Source organism: Danio aesculapii, chromosome 16 (assembly GCF_903798145.1).
Source record: "Danio aesculapii chromosome 16, fDanAes4.1, whole genome shotgun sequence".
NCBI classification, from domain to species: Eukaryota; Metazoa; Chordata; class Actinopteri; order Cypriniformes; family Danionidae; genus Danio; species Danio aesculapii.
The window spans coordinates 14,989,055-15,009,612 of record NC_079450.1 but is presented as its reverse complement, the minus strand read 5'-3'; the positions used below and the strand labels follow the sequence as shown (position 1 = coordinate 15,009,612).

The 20,558-nt window shown below is 34.2% G+C and overlaps 1 protein-coding gene across 1 annotated transcript; it reads right to left on the bottom strand.

Annotated features, from left to right (window-relative positions):
* Nucleotides 1-8,038: 8,038 nt before the first annotated feature.
* On the bottom strand, nt 8,039-19,664 carry psmc4 (proteasome 26S subunit, ATPase 4). Its single transcript, XM_056475808.1, has 11 exons — nt 19,599-19,664; nt 18,633-18,731; nt 16,656-16,842; nt 15,129-15,275; nt 14,261-14,370; nt 13,495-13,588; nt 13,214-13,381; nt 12,065-12,141; nt 11,816-11,984; nt 10,977-11,032; nt 8,039-8,452 (listed from the first exon to the last, which is right to left on the bottom strand). Exons 1-11 carry the CDS (start codon nt 19,632-19,634, stop codon nt 8,339-8,341), a joined length of 1,257 nt encoding a protein of 418 aa, XP_056331783.1. The 5' UTR covers nt 19,635-19,664; the 3' UTR covers nt 8,039-8,338.
* Between the last annotated feature and the right edge of the window lie 894 nt (nt 19,665-20,558).

The window sequence follows — 20,558 nt, the reverse complement described above, 5'->3', positions numbered from 1 at the left end:
TTCAATATAAAAAGTAACTGTGGACTGGATTATTTATTTTTACCTTTTATCACATTCACAGTTTTTTTCACAAATAACCACTCATTATAACTGAGGTGTGCAGGAGAGCATCTCTGAACACACAATACATCAAACCTTGAGGTGGATGGGCTACAGCAGCAGAAGACCACACCGGGTGCCACTCCTGTCAGCTATGAACAGGAAACTGAGACTACAGTTTGCACAGGCTCTCCAAAATTAGACAATAGATGATTGTAAAAACATTGCCTGCTCTGATGAGTCTGATTATTTCTGCTGCAACATTCGGATGGTAGGGTCAGAATTTGACATTAACAACATGAAAGCATGGATCCATCCTGCCTTGTTTCAAAGGTTCAGGCTGTTGTTGGTGGTGTAATGGTGTGGGGGATATTTTCTTGGCAAACTTTGGGCCCATTAGTACCAATTGAGAATCATGTCAATGCCACAGCCTCTGAGTATTGTTGCTGACCATGTCCATCCCTTTATGATCTTCTGATTTCTACTTCCAGCACGATAACACGCATGTCATAAAGCACAAATCATCTCAGACTGGTTTCTTGAACATGACATTGAGTTCACTGTACTCAAATAGCCTCCACAGTCACCAGATCTCAATCCAATAGAGCACCTTTGGGATGTGGTGGAACGGGGGATTCGTATCATGGATGTGCAGCCGACGAATCTGCAGTAGCTACTTAATGCTATCATGTCAATATGGACCAAAATGTCTGAGGAATACTTCCAGTATCTGATTAAGGCAATTCAGAAGGCAAAAAGGGTCCAACACATTACTAGTAAGGTGTACCTAATAAAGAGGCCGGCGAGTGTACATGTATACATGTGTGGAATAGACATATTTGTATATATATGTGTGTGTGTGTGTGTGTGTGTGTGTGTGTGTGTGTGTGTGTGTGTGTGTGTGTGTGTGTGTGTATGCATGTATGTATGTATGTATGTATGTATGTATGTGTGTATATATATATATATATATATATATATATATATATATATATATATATATATATATATATATATATATATAGACTGGACTAGACTTCATTGAACGCCATCTAAACTACAGTGAAGTTAAAAGTTCAGATGATGTCATTATCACAAAGTCCACAACACATACATATTAGCTGGACATAAATTGTAGGTAAGATCATAATCCAGCCATATCTATAATCAGCAGCATGCAATAAAGGTTTTTAACCAACTGATAAACTCATAAAAACAACAGCATAAAAATATTTATGTATGAAGCTATTGAGCAGGACTGAACCCAGATGAATCACTCTAAATAACTAAAGTATTAACAAAATCAAACTGCCGTAAATAGCATTTTAAGGTGTGAAATATCTTCAACGAGGAGAATTTTCAGAGTCATCATTTCCCAAAACTCTCCAAACTAGTTCGTCCTGATCAGGCAAATCTGAATGTGCAGGACAATAGCGGGCTGATGCTGATTAGCCTACGAATATAAATTATTCATGCTGAAACACAAGGTATGACGTGACTGTGATGGGACGCTGATAAGTGAACTGCAGTACACAATACTGAGCTATATGCGCATTCTGTTTATTATCAAGCTCCACCTTGTGGTGAACAGCATTGATACCAATGGAGATTCAAATGTTTCAGATTTCCTGCTGATATTCCTGATTAGTGGATTTCAGAATGTACAGTATGTAGAGGAACACTCAAAAAATATATATATTTCGCTGCTTGTTCATTAATTTATTCATTCTTATCCGCTTTTCCGGGGCTGGGTCACTGGGGCAGCCAGCCGAGCAGCAGTCTCAGGAGAGCCCAAACTTACCTTTCCCTAGACACTTTCTCCAGCTCCTGAGGTTCCTGAGGTGTTCCCAGGCCAGCCGAGAGACATAGACCCTCCAGCGTGTCCTGGGTCTTCTCCGAGGCCTTCAACTGGTAGGACATGCCTGGAACACCTCCCTATTGGTAGGCATCAGAAACAGATGCCTGAGCCACATCAGCCGAGCTCCTCCCAGGTGACAGAGCTCCTCACCCTATCTATAAGGGTGCACCCTGCCACCCTGTGAAGGAAACTCCTTTCAGCTGCTTGTATCAGAGATCTTGTCCTTTCTGGCATGACCCAAAGCTCATGACCATAGGTGAGAGTAGGAACGTAGTTTAACCAGAAAATGGAGAGCTTTGGCTTTCAGCTCAGCTCCTTCTTTACCACAACGGACTGGTACATCGACCGCATTACTGCTGCCGCTGCACAGATCCGCCAATCTCACGTTCCATTCTTTTCTCACTTGTGAACAAAACCCCAAGATACTTAAACTCCTCCACCTGGGGTAAGGACTTTCCTCCAACCTGGAGAGGGCAAACCATCTTTTTCCAGTAGAGCACCATAGCCTCGGATTTGCAGGTGCTGATTCTCATCCTTGCCGCGCCACACTTGGCAGCAAACCGCCCCAGTGCATGCTGAAGGTTCATGTCTGATGAAGCCAACAGAACAACATCATCTGCAAAGGACACTCTGCTTGTTCAATTTAATTATTTAAAATGAGCTGAAACAACGCAATTCTTGAGATTTTTTTTTGGGACAACTTAATTGTTTTATGTTAAATTCAATTACTCATTAATAATTAACTTAATATATTTGTGTTGGGACAACATGAATGAATTGTGTGGAACCCTGGATTTTTTCTTTACAGTGACGAAAGGATTTATTTTTGCTGTCATTCACTGTAAAAAAATATATACATATTTCCATACTGGGCGGGACAGTGGTTAGCACTGTCGCCTCACAGCAAGAAGGTCGCTGGATCGAGTACCAGCTTGCGTCAGTTGTCATTTCTGTGTGAAGTTTGCATGTTCTCCCTGAGTTGGTGTGGGTTTCCTCAGGGTGCTCCGGTTTCCCCTTACAGTACAAACACATGTGGTTCAGGTGAATTGGGTAAACTAAATTGGTCGTAGTGTACGAGTGTGCGTGTGAGAGCGTATGAGTTTTTCCCAGTACTGGGTTGCAGCTGGAACTGCATCTGCTGTGTAAAACATATGCTTGATAAATTGGCAGTTCATTCTACAGTGGCGACCCTGATGAATAAAGGCACTAAGCTGAAAGGAAAACGAAGGAATGAATATCCATATTATTTTGTATTTAGTGATGTTTTTTACCTTTAGAATTGCATTGTGGGACCTTGATTTATCATTTTGATGCTGAAAAGTTTGAAAAAGTTACTTTTATTCACATTTTTAATAGTTTGAATGGATAAATTGTTTGGGTTGGTGTTAAAAATTATGATGCAAAAGCCTGGTAAAGCAGCAGCAGTACTTTTTTAATTTAATTCTACACACACTGTAAAATATTAGTAAATGAGCAGTTTTACATATTTTCATTTATATTATTATTTTCCCCCATTTATTTATGTTTTTGAATTGCATTATGGGAGCTTGATCTTTTCAACTTTTTCTTTCAAACTTGAAAAGTAAAACAAAGTGACTTTTATTAACATTTGTAATAGTTTAAAGTGATATATTGTCTGGGTTGGTGTAGTACATTGTTGTACATAAACCTTGTATTAAACTGCCAATACAGTTTGTTATTTTACAGACTTGTCTATATATTAATACTTATACATTATTTCAAACTACTAAAATGTCAATAAAAGTCACTTTGTTAAACTGTAGAGTTGAATTTTCAACATCAAAAGTTGACAGAGCAGTAATCAAGCTCCCATAATGCAATTCACAACTATAAATAGGCGGAAAAGACTTTTGAATCACATAAAACAGACTAATATAATTTATGTATATTTTTGTACAGGGTATTATTTTATACAATATATTGTTACAAACTACTAAAATGTCAATAAATTTAAACCGCACAATTGAATTTTCAACATCAAAAGTTAACAGACCAGAGTTAAGGTCCCATAATGCAATTCATAAATGAAAGAAAAAAAAGTTGGTGAATCACGAAATAGAGAAAGATTTTTCAGATTTTTTTTTATCTTTTGGGTTTTTGTTGTTGTTGTTATATATATATATACAAATATATGCAGGAAAGTGTATAAAGATGAGACTGAGATCATCATGATTTTAACGAGTTTACCCAAAACTGACATTTTACTATTTAGCCTCAAGTGGTTCCAAACCTTTATCAGTACTTTTTTCTTTTCAACACAAAAATGTTGAAGAATGTTAACAAACTGGTCAACATTCACTTCCATTGGAAAACCAAATACTGTGGAAGTCAACACTTACAGGTTTCCAGCTTTCTTCAAAATATCTTCTTTTGTGTTCAACAGAAGACCGAAAACTCACCGAAAACAGGTTTGTCTCAAGTAAAGGGCGAGTAAATGATGACAGAATTTTCAGATTTGGGTGAACGATTCCTTTAAGCTGATGATTAGTGTTACTGCTCCCATTGTCCTACTTTTTAGATGTGCAAGTAAACATTTTTATGTTGATGTTTCTATTTTTAATTGATTTCATTTACCATTTACCACTCTAAAGTCACCATAAACTAAGATTTGGTGTGCAATTTAAGGAAAAAGGCTATTTCTTAGAAACCTCTGCTGTTTCATAGCAGCAGATAATGTGTAATTAGGTAAATGCATTATAAAAATTAATTTTATTATTAATTTAGACCAGTTTTTGTAATTACTGCAAGAGTACATCAATAATCACGAATAGCAATTTAGAATATAGCAAATAATTGTAAAGAATTATATTCATTCTGGCTATTTTTTTTATCTTATAATTGTTTATGATGCTGGAAATATACATAGGTCAATAATAACTTAAGTCACTATTTTTTTAAATGCTCTTTATGAATTGAAGTTATTTAAAAGCATCAATTTATAATTTAAGCTGGATAAAGAGCAATCAAAAACTAGTTCTACAATGTTATCTAAAATACGTAATTATTTTCATTGTCACAAACATAATTAGTACTCAGTAATGGCCTAGAATTTGAAGTAATCTTCACAGCACTATAATTATATGCCACTTAGAATGATGACTCGATAGTTTAACATGTTATCAGCTGACATTTTTTTACAGTTTTATCATGTGTGCTATCCAAATAAATATGTATTCTCTCTTTAGTGAAAAAAGTTTTACTTTCATTAATGCATCTGGGGTGCGTTTCCCAAACAACGACGTAACTCGCGGCTGAACTATCACAGTGCGATGCATCATTTAGGAAAAGAACGATGCAGTGAGGGGTGTTTCCAAAAACCGTAGTTTCTCTGTCGCAGATCCACTATTTGAACCACATTAGTTATAACGTAAAACACCTATAAAGATGCTCTAAACAGGGTGGAGTAACAACTTCTTTAGAGAAAACTCCCATCATTTTTTGTGCAAATTATATTGTTTTACACGCACTCGCATTTTTAAAAGTTTTTAAAAAGTTAGTTTTGGTAAAAACATGCACTCGTTTTCCATATTAATTGAAATATAAATAACTGACAAATATAGGGCCTATATTTATTTCCTTTACAAATATTACTGAGAACATATAAAATCACTAAGCTAAATCGTTTTTTAATCTCATAAACGATAATGGTTGTAGGCCTTATAACAGTAGGCTATTTATTAAGAAATGAAAATAAATCCTACTTGATAATAATAATTATTATTATTAAGCAGGATATTATTTATTATAAAATTTTTGTTGAAAAGTCTACTTTTACAGTGTGACACATGCAAACCACTGCAGAAATGTTCTAACCAACCGGCCCATGTCATATACAGTACGGATACTTAATAAATAACCTACTATAAATTAAAAGCATTAATGTATGCTTGTGTTTTTTGTTTTCATAAGCTTTGGGACGTAACATAAATTTCGCTTTTAAATAACAGGTCACCTATAGCTTTCTTTATGAGCCATGGCTGTGTTTAAAATGACCTCAATGTTTTCAAAGTGCACTGCAAAGGCAACGCAACTGTCAATGTGAAGATCGCTAAAACTGAACTGCAAAAATACTTTGAAATCAAATTACACCTAAGAGAGATGACTTTAATGCTTTTTTTTTTTTTTTTTTTTTTTTTTTTAAATCATTCCAAGTTTAAATGTTGGAACGTTCAAAATGAATAGGGCACAAGGGGGATAACTGGAAATAGAACACAGCCAGGAACTATGTTTCTAACTACAGCTCGAGAGGTCTAGTTGCAAGCGTAGAAGTTTACAGCGCAGTTTGCGAATGTTCGTTGGAACGACATTAGTTGCAACCTTAGTTGGCTATCGATGGTTTTCTGAAACGCAACCCTGTATACTAGTTTGTAAGGGAGAGCAAGGACAAAAGTACCATTTTTAAAAGAATGTTTTAGACAGAAATATATTTTTGCTGTGGTAAGTAACTAATAAGTGTGGTCTATCAATATCAGGTGTTTTTTTGAAAAAACGTAGAACAACTTCTAAATGATTTCACTTTAAACAAAACAAAACAATGTTACTTTTGACCCCATCGGCAGGGATGAAAGTAACAAACCGGTGCGTCAAAAGTAACAGTATTTGCTAGATTAACTGGCTTAATCTTGTTTATTTTAAATATATCTGACTATGACTGTGATAATATTAACTGCAAACATATTTCGTTTTTTCAAAAAAAAATTAAACCTCTTTTTCATAAGGGATGTCCAGATGCAATCACGTGATCGGAAATTGGGTCCAATCACGCGGTTTCGGACTCTATCAGACTCATATATTCTTGTTATTTTTGAACACATCTATAGTTATGAGGTGGCACAGAGTTAGACCTTTTTCTTGACTTCACACAAAAACAGCAACACACGTGGCATGACATCACTTTGTTACATGCTATTGGTTGATGCCGGCAAAGTAGAACGCAGAAGTAGCTTGAAGCGGAAAGTGAGAGTATGTCTGCAGTCTGGAGGTATTAGAAAGTTGATGATGACAACATTGCCATAGCAAACTATGAGATATGTAAACTTGGGATTGCCAGCTGGGTATTTTAAGTTGAGGTGCTATTCGTTTTGATATTAGATTTCTTAATATTTACTGTTGCACTAAAGTCCAAAAGTGAAGAATTGATGTTATTTATTACTTGATTGTTTAAGCTACCTCACAGAAGTGTTTTGTTTGTTAACAGAGTTGTTGAATGTTAAAATAAAGTGGATTAAATAAAAAATAAAGAGCATCCTGGCTCTGTTTCTTCACTCTTCTTTATTTTTTATTTTTTTAATGTATAGAAGTATTGGACCGAGTTTCGGTAGATACTCAAAATCAAATGACTCGAGCCTTGAGGGAAAAAAAACCTGATCTGGACATCCCTAATTGAATTATTTTTTGGCAATATGCATTAATTTTAAAAGCATATGAATGATCTCTAATGTGGAAGTGAAAAATAAAGTATGGCTGTTATCAGTGGGGCATAAATAACAGTGTTACTTTCATCCCCACAGGAACTCTTGCCATTTAAATCTGATTTACTTCTAAACTGAAAACCTCTGAGATTGCAAACTTAAGGATGTGTTACTGCACTAAATAACCTCTATATTGATCATTAGTGTGACACGTGCAAAGTGAAATACAACTTGCAATAAAGAAAAATTATTATCTACAATAATTTAGTACCTGAACTTAAAACTGCAATCCTGAAATCAAGTGATTTGAGAGCTCCATAAAGGGCATGCTGAATGTGCTGTTATAGCCTGGAAAGCGAATGTTGTCAGTGCTTTGAGAAAATTGCTTTGTTACTTTTGTCCCATGTTACTTTTGTCCCCGCTCACCTCTACTTTTCTGTACTAGTAAATATAAATGCATTATCTGGACCAGTTTTTGTTCCTAAAAATACTGAACTTATACAAATAAATGCTTTTCTAGTTTTTAAATCCTTCTAGCTTTTTTGTTTTTTTCCATTATCAGTAAACGTAATACAGCAGATGCACGTTTAAAGCATTTGCTATCACAAGCATTAATTATTACACGAAATGCAACCATTTCCACTTGAAAAACTAGTATCAGTATCTGCATGGTGGATTGAAACTTTCATCTACCAGCATACATTCGGGATGTTATCAAAAACATCTTTATTTAGAGTCCTTATGGAAAACATGTTAATGGATGTTTCTTATTTTCTGTTAAACTGAATACATTAAATGCTCACCAGATGTACATGTTGGTTTGTTTTTCTGCCCCATCCATATTTTATATACTGTGAATCTGAAATGAGAGTCCCGGTACAAGCAGTGCAACCCTGAGGATTTACATCAGGCTTCAAGTGCCCTGTCCTCAATGTTACACTGTACGTACAAAATAAACGCTGAAACAAACAGAGTTAAGCATAACGCTGATATCTAATCCAGAGGTTTTCTACTTGTAGAACTCGTGCTCCTGCTCGTCTTTCTTGATAACAGTCTTGTAAGCCTTCTCGAAGTCCTTGGCCAGCACAATGTAGCGGTTTTCACGCACAGCCAGCATACCAGCCTGTTTAAAAGAGAAAGGAGGATTCAATATAAACAAACCATAAAAATTTGGTGACAGCACCTCTTATGGGTCAAGAATTTTAAACCATACATTATGCATTATTACTGAAACTTATATGCACATTTTGAAGAAATTGGACTCAAAATATAGCTTAGGTGATGCCAACAGAAAAACAGGCTTGATAAGCAAATGCAGACCTCTTATAAAATTTAAACGAGGCTCTGTTTGGTATTTTTAGCACACTTTCTGAGGTAGTCAAAAACACATACGATCAGATTGCTTTTGAACTGCAAGCACTCTTGTGGATGAATGACTTAACAATTGTTAAAGGAAGTGTTGTGAGAAAAACCAAACAATGTATTCATGCTTTACTGCATTGTAGCAAAACACAGATTATCAATAAAATCATGACTGTCATCCACAGCATTTTCATTAGTTTGCTTTTTAATAACTTGTAACCCATGTAACATGGGTTTATTCAGTCAATAGTGCTTATGAAATTTAGTTATTTAGGTTTCATTAATGTACAGCGCTTCCCATACATAGACTTTATTTGGGCGGGCCACCCAGGTATGTTTAAGGCCACTAGGCATGGGCCAGTATAGTTCTGCTCTACAATAAGTTCTTTTTAAATATCTGGGTAATTTTTTTTTTTTACTTTTTTCACCTTTGAACACAATTTATTTTATTTTGAGAAACATTTAAAATATTTTGGAGCAGTAAACATGTCAGGTTAAATAAAATCAAATGAATCTTTGACTTTTGCGGTCTTCATTAGTTTCAAAAACACTGATTTCTTTACAATTTAAAATGGCATCTTTGGATATTTTTTATTACTGGAGATACTGTTGTCTTTAAAATACAAAAAAAAAAAAAAACATAAGAAAAAAAACATTTTACATATACCGTAGGAACGGTATAGAAGAAAATTGGCCTTTTGGACGGTATAGATTAAAACCTTGACTTTTCCAAACCATACCGTGAAAACGGTTAACGTTTTATGCGGCCGCCCAAGTTTATGTGAAGACTTTTTTTTCCTATTATAATCATCCTTTGACACCATTTCATATCCACCCAATATAACCAAACACCCACGATGGATTAAGTAGTGCAAAATCTTCTCTCGTTTACTTGTTTCATTCTATGAGTGCGAGATCTGTCAACACTCCCACAGACAGTCTCATATGCTCTGCAGACCCACATAGTCAAGCCTTTTAGGGACTTATAAAATCATCTTGCCGGAGTTTCTAAATCTCCTAAATGTCTAGGATTCGACTTTTACTTTCGCTTTCTAAAGCTGTCGTTAATTGTATGCGTTTTCGCACTACCTTTTTACTTAAGCCTACTTCCGCTTGGATTCGCAGCTGACACCGAACGCACAGTCACGAGAGAAACATTCAATAATTCATTCTTTAATCTAAACAACTCAGAAAAACTTTACTATATAATCAGAGAGGACGAAATGACTGGTCTAAACTGGCTGCAAAATATATGTACACCATTAGTAATGGTTAATCCATGCATTTGCATTATTTTAAATAATCTACACATTTTAATCTGATAACCATTATCATTTTTAGAGATATTGTCTTTTTTTATTCTTTTTCTGTCATTTATTTCTATTTGCTGATTATTTTATTAATTTGATGATGTCTTTATATTACATAGGCTATTTTATATACTTGTCTAAAATGCTTTGGCACTCAAGTTTGCTTTGAACTTGAGAGAGAGAAGCAGATTTTACCTGTTAGTGGGTGCACATGGCTCCTGAACAGTATAAAAGTAACAGAAATAGTGGATTTCTTAATAGTGGTCTTTTTTCTTTTTTTACTTTAACCCATTGAATAGAACAGTGTATAAACAGTGCATTTTTATCATAATAAATACAATTATTTTTAAACATTAAATTATGTTTTGTTTGTCACATATAGAAAACTATTTATGTGATGTGGATAAATGGCATCTTTCAATCCGGTTACAAGTATATTTCAAACGTGTGGGAAGCACTGATGCATTTACTAAAATGATTTAATAGTAAACAGTACTTGTACTTCATTTATTAATCATAGTTCAGCATTTACTAATGGACTATTAAAATACAAGTTCATGCTTGTTATCATTAGTTAATGCACTGTGACATGAATTAACAATGAACGACTCCATTAACGTTAACAGATAATGCAGATAAATACTGTAATAAATGCATCGTTCATTGTTTATGTTAGTTACTGCACTAACATTAACTTATACTAATTTATTGTAGTGTTACTACTTTCTGTGAAAAGAAGCACACTCATAATGTATAGAAAATAATTAAAATAGTTATAAGTAATGCTGACACATATCAGAAAAGTATTGGCTACAAATGGTTATGTTTGATATATTGTGCATCAGTAGCACATTTCATTTTCCATTTCCAAACAGCCATTAATTGTAACACTCCAGAATTTCTGTTCACTGATGTTTGAATTCATGTTAATAGCATATGGAAAGAGCGTAACTTTATGAACATTTTCTAACTCACCTCCTGGCAAATGGAGTTGATATCTGCACCAGAGATCTTGTCAGGCCTGGCAACATCTGGATTTTGGTTAAGGACAAATGCACAATGTTTATTTTTTGCATCATAGCTGCAGTCTTCAGCTTGACCTGATCCTTCAGAAATCTTTTAAACATGATTTAGAGCTTTTTTTGGCCCCTATTTATATATTTTTTGCAGAATTTCTTAGTGGAAAAGTTCAACTGAGCAACATTTATTTTGTTACTAGTGTTATTTTGTTCTTTTGATGGATTGAATGTATCTTCACTGAATAAATAGTATTACTGTTTCTTTTAAAATGTATAATTTTAGCCCAAACTTAAAAATAAAAACATCTAATGAATTAAACTATTTTAGTTCATCCAAAAATGCACACAAAATCAGATATTTTAGATCAAATCTCAGACCAACGCCTGTTTTTAACATCTTGGGACCGTCTATGGAGTATAAGAGAGCTCTCGGTTTTCATCTTATCCTAATTTGTGTTCTGAAGATGTACAAAGATCTCAAGTCATTGGAAAAAAACATGACGGTCATTCATTTTTGGGTGAAAAATACTTTAAAGGGATAGTTCACCCAAACAAACATGTATTCACCATTTACTCTAATATTCCTTATTTACAAAAAAAAGATACTTTGAATAATGTTGGAAATCTGTAACCATCGACTTTCATAGGAAAAACAAAATGGAAGTCAATGGTTCCAGGTTTCTTGTGTTTAGAACAAGTGAAGGGTCAGAAAAGGATGACAGATTTGTCAGTTTTGGGTGAACTATCTCTTTAAGTGTAATCATAATATAAAAGTTCCATGCTGGGTCAGGATACAGTCCTCCAGGTCGACCTCCTCTGAGAGGTTCATCTTACTGGTGATGGTGGAAAACACAAGACGTTTCTGTCGACGATCGGGCAGGGGAAACTCAATCTTACGGTCCAATCTACCTGGACGCAGCAGGGCAGGGTCCAGTGTGTCAGCCCTGTTGGTGGCCATGATAACCTGTCATTGAAAGAATAAAACAATGTCAACAATGAGCGAAATTAAAACATGCAGTAATGAGTTACAAGAAATAATCTAACCTTCACGTTCACATTCTGGTCAAACCCATCCATTTGATTGAGAAGCTCAAGCAGGATTCTCTGCACTTCTCTGTCAGCTATAAACATAGAAAACAGACATAATGAGCAAACAGAATCACTACAGAATTAGCAGACTTTTTATACATTAAAAAATCTTCATGTCTTGAAACGAGGCAAGATGAGCAAATTATGAGTTCATAAATTTAAGAAGAGAGCATATTACATATACTGTATGCTCAAAGCTGCATTTCTACAAAGCAATACAGAATAAAAGTGATTTTGTATAATACCACAGTTTATAAAAATGTTTTATTCCTGTTGTGGCCAATCAGTAGGGATGCATAAATATAAATGCTATTTTTGATGTTATCTTTAGGGATCAGATATCAAAATTAGGGCGATATCTTTAAGCCGATAGGTTATGTAATTGTACAGAACAGCCTGCTTCCCACATGCGTGGGTCGAACACGTATAGTAACATGAATATTGGTCTACATAATCACCTTGCAATTTTAAAATGCAGGCTATTCAGTTCATAAGATCAGTTCAAACTTTTATGAAGTTTTAAAAATAAAATCAGCTTTACACTGTATAAAAATTTAACATACTGATATATATACATTTATCGGCAATAATATATTGCTATCAGCCTCCAAATCTTAAGAGTTATCAGTTATTGATATCGGCCAAAAAATCCATATCGGTGCATCCCTACCAATCAACATGATCTTTCTAAAATAATATGTAGAAGTAATATGTTGAAAAACAGAAGATATTACACATTTTTAAGAATACATTGAGGAATAAAATAAAACCGAATAAATAATCTAAAACAATAAAAAACTGAAAAAAAAAAATCTAAAACTGAATTTTCTGAAACATACTTGCATTTACTGTCAATAACAAATTTACTGACAATAATAATTTTTTTTTTTAAAGTAATGCATCCTTAAGAATAAAATACATTTTAGGGGAAAAACAAAATCACCCAGTCCAAACATTCGAACAGTAGTGTAGTGTATAATATTATGAATAATAGTTTATATTATAATTAAGAATAGCAGATTTAAAACTTGATATAAATCTACAATAAACAAACAAAAATGTAGAAAGCTAGCAGGATTTAGCAAAGCTGACAGGGACACACACCTCCAGTCTGTGCATCAAAACGCTTCGTAGCAATGGCATCGATCTCATCAATGAAGATGATGGCTGGTGCATTCTCTTTGGCCAGCCGAAAGACATCTCGCACCATGCGTGGACCCTCACCAAGATACTTCTGCACAAACTCAGATCCCACCACACGAATAAAGGCCGCTGCAGAACATAAAAACAATTACATAACCCTTTGCTTCTGATCTATTTATTCATTTGCCCCATTACTAAGCTTAATAATAAATCAAAAGGCCTCAAACCACACATAAACGTACCTGTGGTGTGGTGAGCCACAGCTTTGGCCAGCATAGTCTTCCCACAGCCAGGTGGGCCATACATGAGCACTCCTCTGGGTGGATCGATACCAATCTGAGAGTAAAAGTAGAAAATAAGCAGACAAACAAAACCACACACCCGTACGCTTCCCACAGGATCTTGCAAGCTAAGGCTGCACAAAATTGTTTCAGCATTGATAACGCAATGTGTGCATCCACAATGCTCACGTCGCAAGATTGAGTCTGAATTATAGTTGACCAGGAGCTACAGAACACATGATTTGTAGAGAGACTGCTAATTTTTATCATAATAGAGTGAAAATTCATAATTCACATGTGCTTTAAGGCCTGTGACTGAGCATTTCATGAAAGTTTAAAACATTTGGGCACAAAAAAGGATAACATTAGGAGGTTTGACAAACATTAACTGTATTTATTTATACAAAAACTAATTTTTTTAACCATTTATTGACTCATTTCTAGTCCAAATATCCACATTTCAAAACAAAAACTAGATTATTTTATCTACCCCAATGGCAGATAAATTTTTTAGACATTTGGACTATAAACAAGACACAAAGTAAGAAAAGTATTACATTTCTGTACTTGAATGCTGTTAGATTCCCCAGAAAACAATCAATCAGAGTTATTTAAACTATCTTATGAAACTGTATTCAGATCGCAATATTTAAATCACAGGAAAATAAAACATTGCAATATCAGATTTTTCCAATATCACACAGCCTTATTTTATGAACACACGCACCTGTTTATAGAGCTCAAAATGTGTGAGGGGAAGTTCCACAGCCTCCCTGACCTCCTGTTTCTGGATGTCCATTCCTCCGATGTCAGAGTACATCACATCTGGTTTTTGATCTAGGGTCAAATTAAAAGTAACCAGAGTTAAGAAATAAGGTGCGACCAAAATATACAAGTATGGGTTGTAAGTATAAAACTGAAGGGCCTTATTCTGCTAAAACAACCGACTAGATGTACATTATCCAGCTTACTAAACAATTCTGTAAAACACTGATCTAAACTAGGGGTTTGACGATACCCACATCGCTACCTTAATGAGATGTCAACCGCAGTGATCTAGTTATTACAGTCGTTAAGACCCTTTTTTAGTTTATTATTTCTTTTTGCTTGCAAAAGTTGTATTTTGTGATAAAGGCAAGAACTTTTTTTTTCTGTCTATTGTTCACAGGTTTCTTAAGGTAAAAAAATTAGCTTCCCACACAAAATAGAGGGACAGTCCATTAAACATAGCCTAGGGGGGATTTTATTTTGTGTGTCTTATTATTATTATTATTATTATTAATTAAATCCCAGGTTTATATATATATATATATATATATATATATATATGTCTGATAATATTTTTTCTTCTGTCTTATTTGTTTTATTTCCGCTAGAATAAAAGCAGTTTTACATTTTTTAAACACCATTTTAAGGACATAATTTTTAGCCCCTTTAAGCTATATATTTAATATATACTAGTAAAATATTATTTTACTATCATGGCAAAGATAAAATAAATCAGTTATTAGAAAACATACCTTTACCAACAGGAATCAAATATTCCAGAGATCCATGTAATGATTCAGAATAAAGAAATGAATGTTTGAGAATACCTGAAGTGAGCATCATGATGCTGCTGTCCGCTTCTGGAGGCAGAACGTCCACCAGAGCATTGCTGTGCTTGTGCAGAGCAACAGAGGCATTGGGCTTCAACAGCTCTCGGTCAATTGTGCTCAGAATTCGAACATAGTAATTAGATCCTGGGGGAAAAAAGGCATGTTATTATTCACAGAGATGCATCAATTCGATTTTTTAAAACAACTGGCAGATGGTTTTATCCAAAGCATTTTCCAGTTAGGATTGCCAGATTTAGGAAAACATGACATCACAATATTCTGTTGTTGCAGTTGATGTTTTTTCCAATATAAAAATAAACCAGAATTTTCTTGACTTGAATATTTGTAGAGAAATTCATTATTTTAAAGTGAGTGAGGGAATTTTGCTAGGGAGTTCAACTGCAAACAAAATAAAGTAAAATAATATATTCTTCCTGCTTGTTTTCATAAAGCATATTTAAGAGTTTCCTTCCACTTCTATAATTATAGAAAAAAATAAATGTATTGAATGACAATTTAGGAAAAGGTTATCCAGAATGCCATAGTGGATAAGGAATGGAAAAGTATTTTGTCAAACACTGGTAAATACATAAGAGAAGCTAGAGGAAAATTTACACAGTATAAAATTTTACACAGGTTTTACTTTACACCTGTTCGACTCAGAATGGGTTTGGCAAAAAATTATGTTTGTTGGAAATGTCAAAAAGACTATTTCATTGTATTTGGGACTGTTCACTGGTTCAGCCTTTTTGGCACCAAACCCTAAATATTCTGAGTGAATGGCTTGGAACATTAATACCACTGTCACCAAGAATGTGCTTACCGGGAGATAGAGAACTTATGCCAAATATTACAAAAAAAAAAAGAGTTCACAGTGATCATGGTGGGGATTTCAGTCACAGCTAAAGTCATCTTAAAACACCGGAAAACTCCCAAAATTCCAGAGTTAAAAAAATGGCTCAATGAAATGACAAACAGCTTTGTATGAACGTTTACTTTACAAATTACATAGTAAGGACAAAGCAGGGGTCCCTGTGTGTTTCCCAGTGTGGGAAGACTTTTGGGCTTATGTGACGATGTCTTGTAACACAATTTATAATTACTCACCAGGTTTTCTTTACAATATTGTACTTTTGTCCATTGTAACCACTATATATATCCTGGCTTTACATTTAGTAGGCCTGCCAATGATCATTTGTAATATGTTTGTATTATTTTGTCATGTACCAGAAAAAAAAAACTTGAATAAAAAACTAAAAATGAATGTATTGTAATGACATTATTTTGCTGTAAATAAAACTATTTTTTTAAACAATTTTTAAGTACTGCTTTCTGAGAGCTTGTATTCATTGACATGCATGCAGCTCATACTGGTTTGTAAATACTGTCTTTCACACTTAACACTCTGTTTATTTAATGAAATGGCAGCATTATATAATTTTTATTTTGATGTATTATGCTGCCCTACTTCTTATGTCAACAGTTAAACCATCTCCTCCATCATATACAGATCAATCTTCTGACCTGTGGTTGAGCCCACAATAGCTGTATTCTGGTCGACGGCCTCCAGGAACTGCCCAATTACCAGAGGGATGCTCTGTATCCTCTTCACCTCCTCTTGGGCATGAAGGAACTCCTTCTTCAGATTCTTCTGTTCATCTTTAATGTATTCCTCCTGCACCTCCAGAAACTCCAATTCCTGCTGCAACTTCTGCGGTGTGCAAATGAGGGCCAATTAACAAGCGTGGTGGTGTGGATATTCAGTGGTTTATGTTGTGAAAGACAAAAAGCATATCTGCTGCTTTTTACACTCATAAATCATACAACAGCAGTACACTTTTCGCATTTCATGACCATTTGATCATAAAAATGTTTTATCTTATAACAGTCAATAACCTAACTAAAACCATATTGTATATAATCAGCAGCTTGTCGATGAGTCATTGTGTAGAAGTATACACACACACATTTATATTATATACGAATTGTGCTCTAAACAGAAATGTTTATGTATCACTTCAATGTCTAAATACACCTGGGGTCAGTTCTTCGTACCTCGCTTAAATGATCTAAGATGATTTGACAGATCCTGGATCTTTTGATCTTGATAACTGATCTCTGGTTAATTCAGTTCTTAAAACAAGTTCGTGAATCAGATTAAAATGCCTGGATGAACTGATCGCTGCCTGTGTCGTGAAGGACAGATCTATCAATCCACGAAATCATAATCAGCAACGCAACAATTGGCTGACGACAGCAGCGTAATGACATCATCTGATTAATATTCAATTATCCATGTGAGCAAACTTGCAAAAAACTCGTATAAAAGGTTTGTTAAACGTGACATGAAATACCTTTCCACCATTGTTGAAGGCTGCAGGCGTTACACTTTCATGCGTCAAGAGTATTTAGCAATTGAGTTAGTTTTAAATTTAGGTCAGATTTTCTTTATTATAGTAGCCTAGGCCTACTTTAATTTCCTAATCGGCGTAAGGAATAACTGGCTGTTTAAATTAATTTTGCATCAACAAAGCATTTTGATATTGGAAAAGGTGTCTGCAACTTTTGCGAAGCATCAAATCACTCTCATATTGGCTGTCAAAACATGCATGTGGACTACATTAATTATTATTCCTTAAAAAAAATTTAAAAAACAGTCGAATATTGTGCATGGATATTATCATACACAAATTGTACTAAATCTGGTACCTTAAAATAGTATGCAATTATGTCTAAAAAGTCCATATTATTAAATGTGCACTTTGAACACCTTAAGGACAACCACCCTGTGACGGTTTTTGTACTTTTATTGTGAAGTGCAGACTGCATAAGTTTTTATATATATCTATATCTATCTATATATATCTCGAATTTTTAACTATTTACTATTTTTTCAAATAGAGGTAAAGTTGGTTTTATTTTCACACATTCGTTCAGAGAAAACTTGTGACAAGCTCCCTATATTGTTTACCATGGCACTTTGAATATTCAGTCTGAAATAACCTGCAAGTATGACTTGAAAACAACATTAACAAGGTTTATTTGACAGTGAATAATGTTGTACTTTAATAGTCATTGGCTGCTAATATGATCTCGCTATTAAGAATTTGCAATTAATACTTTTATGAAATTATATTATCAAGGGGAAAGTCTGAATGTGCGAATATAAAACCAACTTTACCTCTATTTCTTTCAAATGTATATAACTACTACTGTAAGAAAATGTCAGCATTCGGCACACAGTTTCAGTATTACCTTTGCTTGAAATGACCCAATCTAATCCTGTTTATATGAAATAAGCTGCTGCTCCCGAGCAGGTTTGAGCTACTAGAACTGTTCTTAAGACAACAACTCTTAGAAGAGTTTTGAAGAACGAAATGATCCTGGATCGTGTCAAATCATCAATAACCAAATCCAGCTAATTGAGTAATCCACATTTGAGGAACGGACTGCTGAACGCTTTTTGAGAGTTATAACAAAAAAGAAAGAAAACATACAAACCTTATATATGCTGTAAAGATCCTCCAGATCTTCTGGTTCGGGTGCCAAGAAAGACAAGCCGGTCTGTGGCCTTGAACTCAGCAGGGCCGGCGCATCATCCTGGAAAGAACCAAATAAATAAAATCACAAACATGTAGATTCAAAACAATATTTCAGAATCACTAATCTGAATTAAATATGAAATAGTTCAAATAAATCTAAACGTCAGAAACTTTTGCAAAAACAAAGACTTACTACTATTTCTTACTATTGTTGTTCATAAAAAATCTAAAGCTTTAGTAAAGCTTTTATGCATAAAAAACAAACGAGATCTAAACGAGTATCACACAGAATTAACATACACAAGTAACAAAACAGAGTTTACATTAATGCAGAGTCAAACCGTTATCGCGAGTGTCAAAAACACTCATGTCAATAACATACATGTTATTATATATACGTGATCATTCGAATTCGACAGCATTTGCATTACTGATATGGTGTAAAACACAGAATAATACATGTCTAACGTTATATTTAATGCTACTAAAACACAACTGCACCTTCAAAATTGCTATGCTAACGTTACATGGCTAACCAAGAGCTCAACTGATGTTTCATATTTCAAAACAAAAATATGTACTTTATGTCAGCATTTTGGTAATTACACATATACAGAACAAACATGAGCAAAAGAAAATATAATTTTAAACTTGACAAGCTCACTGTGATCTGGCTATCTGCTATAAATCGAGCACACATGCTAACATTAGCCGCTGTCAGAGAATGGCATGACTGAGCATTTGCTGCTAGCTGAATGAATCGACATCTTTACATCAGATATTTTACGTTTCAAACTCGTGTTCTTGTCATATATGTGCTTTGTTTGCATATACTATTAAATATAATACACATTTCTATATAATTCACGCGTTTAGGCCAGCATTGTATTTGTAAAATTGTTCAAATTACACCATAAGATCTCACCTGAGCTTTTTCGACCAACACTCCGCCGTCCTCCATGTTTGCTTGCAACACATGACGTCACGACGCGGGACATAAATGAATTTCCTCAAATAATCGCCGGGTCCTAAAGACCACCTCTTGGATCTCTGCTTTGTTGACAGGTTGACACATTTTGAAGTATGATATAGACTTATTTATTCAGCAGCGATGTTAGTAAATTTCTCAAAATTACAGTAAAGAATAAATATTAAAACATAATTTTAAATACTTTGATTAAATGCTATTATTTTGAGTTTTTCCATTAAATCCATAACATAATTTACATAAATATGTAAAGCATGGTTTCCACAAAACATTATACATTCTTTTACATTATTATAACTATTTTCAACATAAAACAGCATATTTTAACATTTTGTCAAAATTGCTTTTGTGTTTTTTTTATAACTCTGTGTGTGTGTCTGTGTAAACAACAGTGACATCCTGAATTATGTACCAAATCAATGCAAATTGCATTGGCAATGCATTTTACTTTTTTCATTCATTCATTTTCCTGCAGCTTAGTCCCTTTATTCATAAGAGGTCGCCACAGTGGAATGAACTGCCAACTTATCGATGATAAATTGACAGTAATGATAATGAAAATAGTAAAGACTCAATTGAAAAAATAATAATAACAGAAAACAAATAGCAAAACAGTATACAGTAAATAAAGAACAATAATGGGTGTTACAATCAGGGATAGTGCTGTGCTATTTTACAATGATAGGCTAGCATAGAGTGAGCATGAGGGTCTGGACAGAGAGAGAAAAGAAAAAAGAGAAATTACAAGTACATACAAGATGTCACATTATTTCTGAAGTACATTTAGAGCAGAGAAATATGATAATAAAGGTTGCCAAACATATGAGAATTTGCTAGAACCTCTAATTGAATATAACATTTTTTCCAAGTGTAAATATAACATCAGATCCTGAAGCC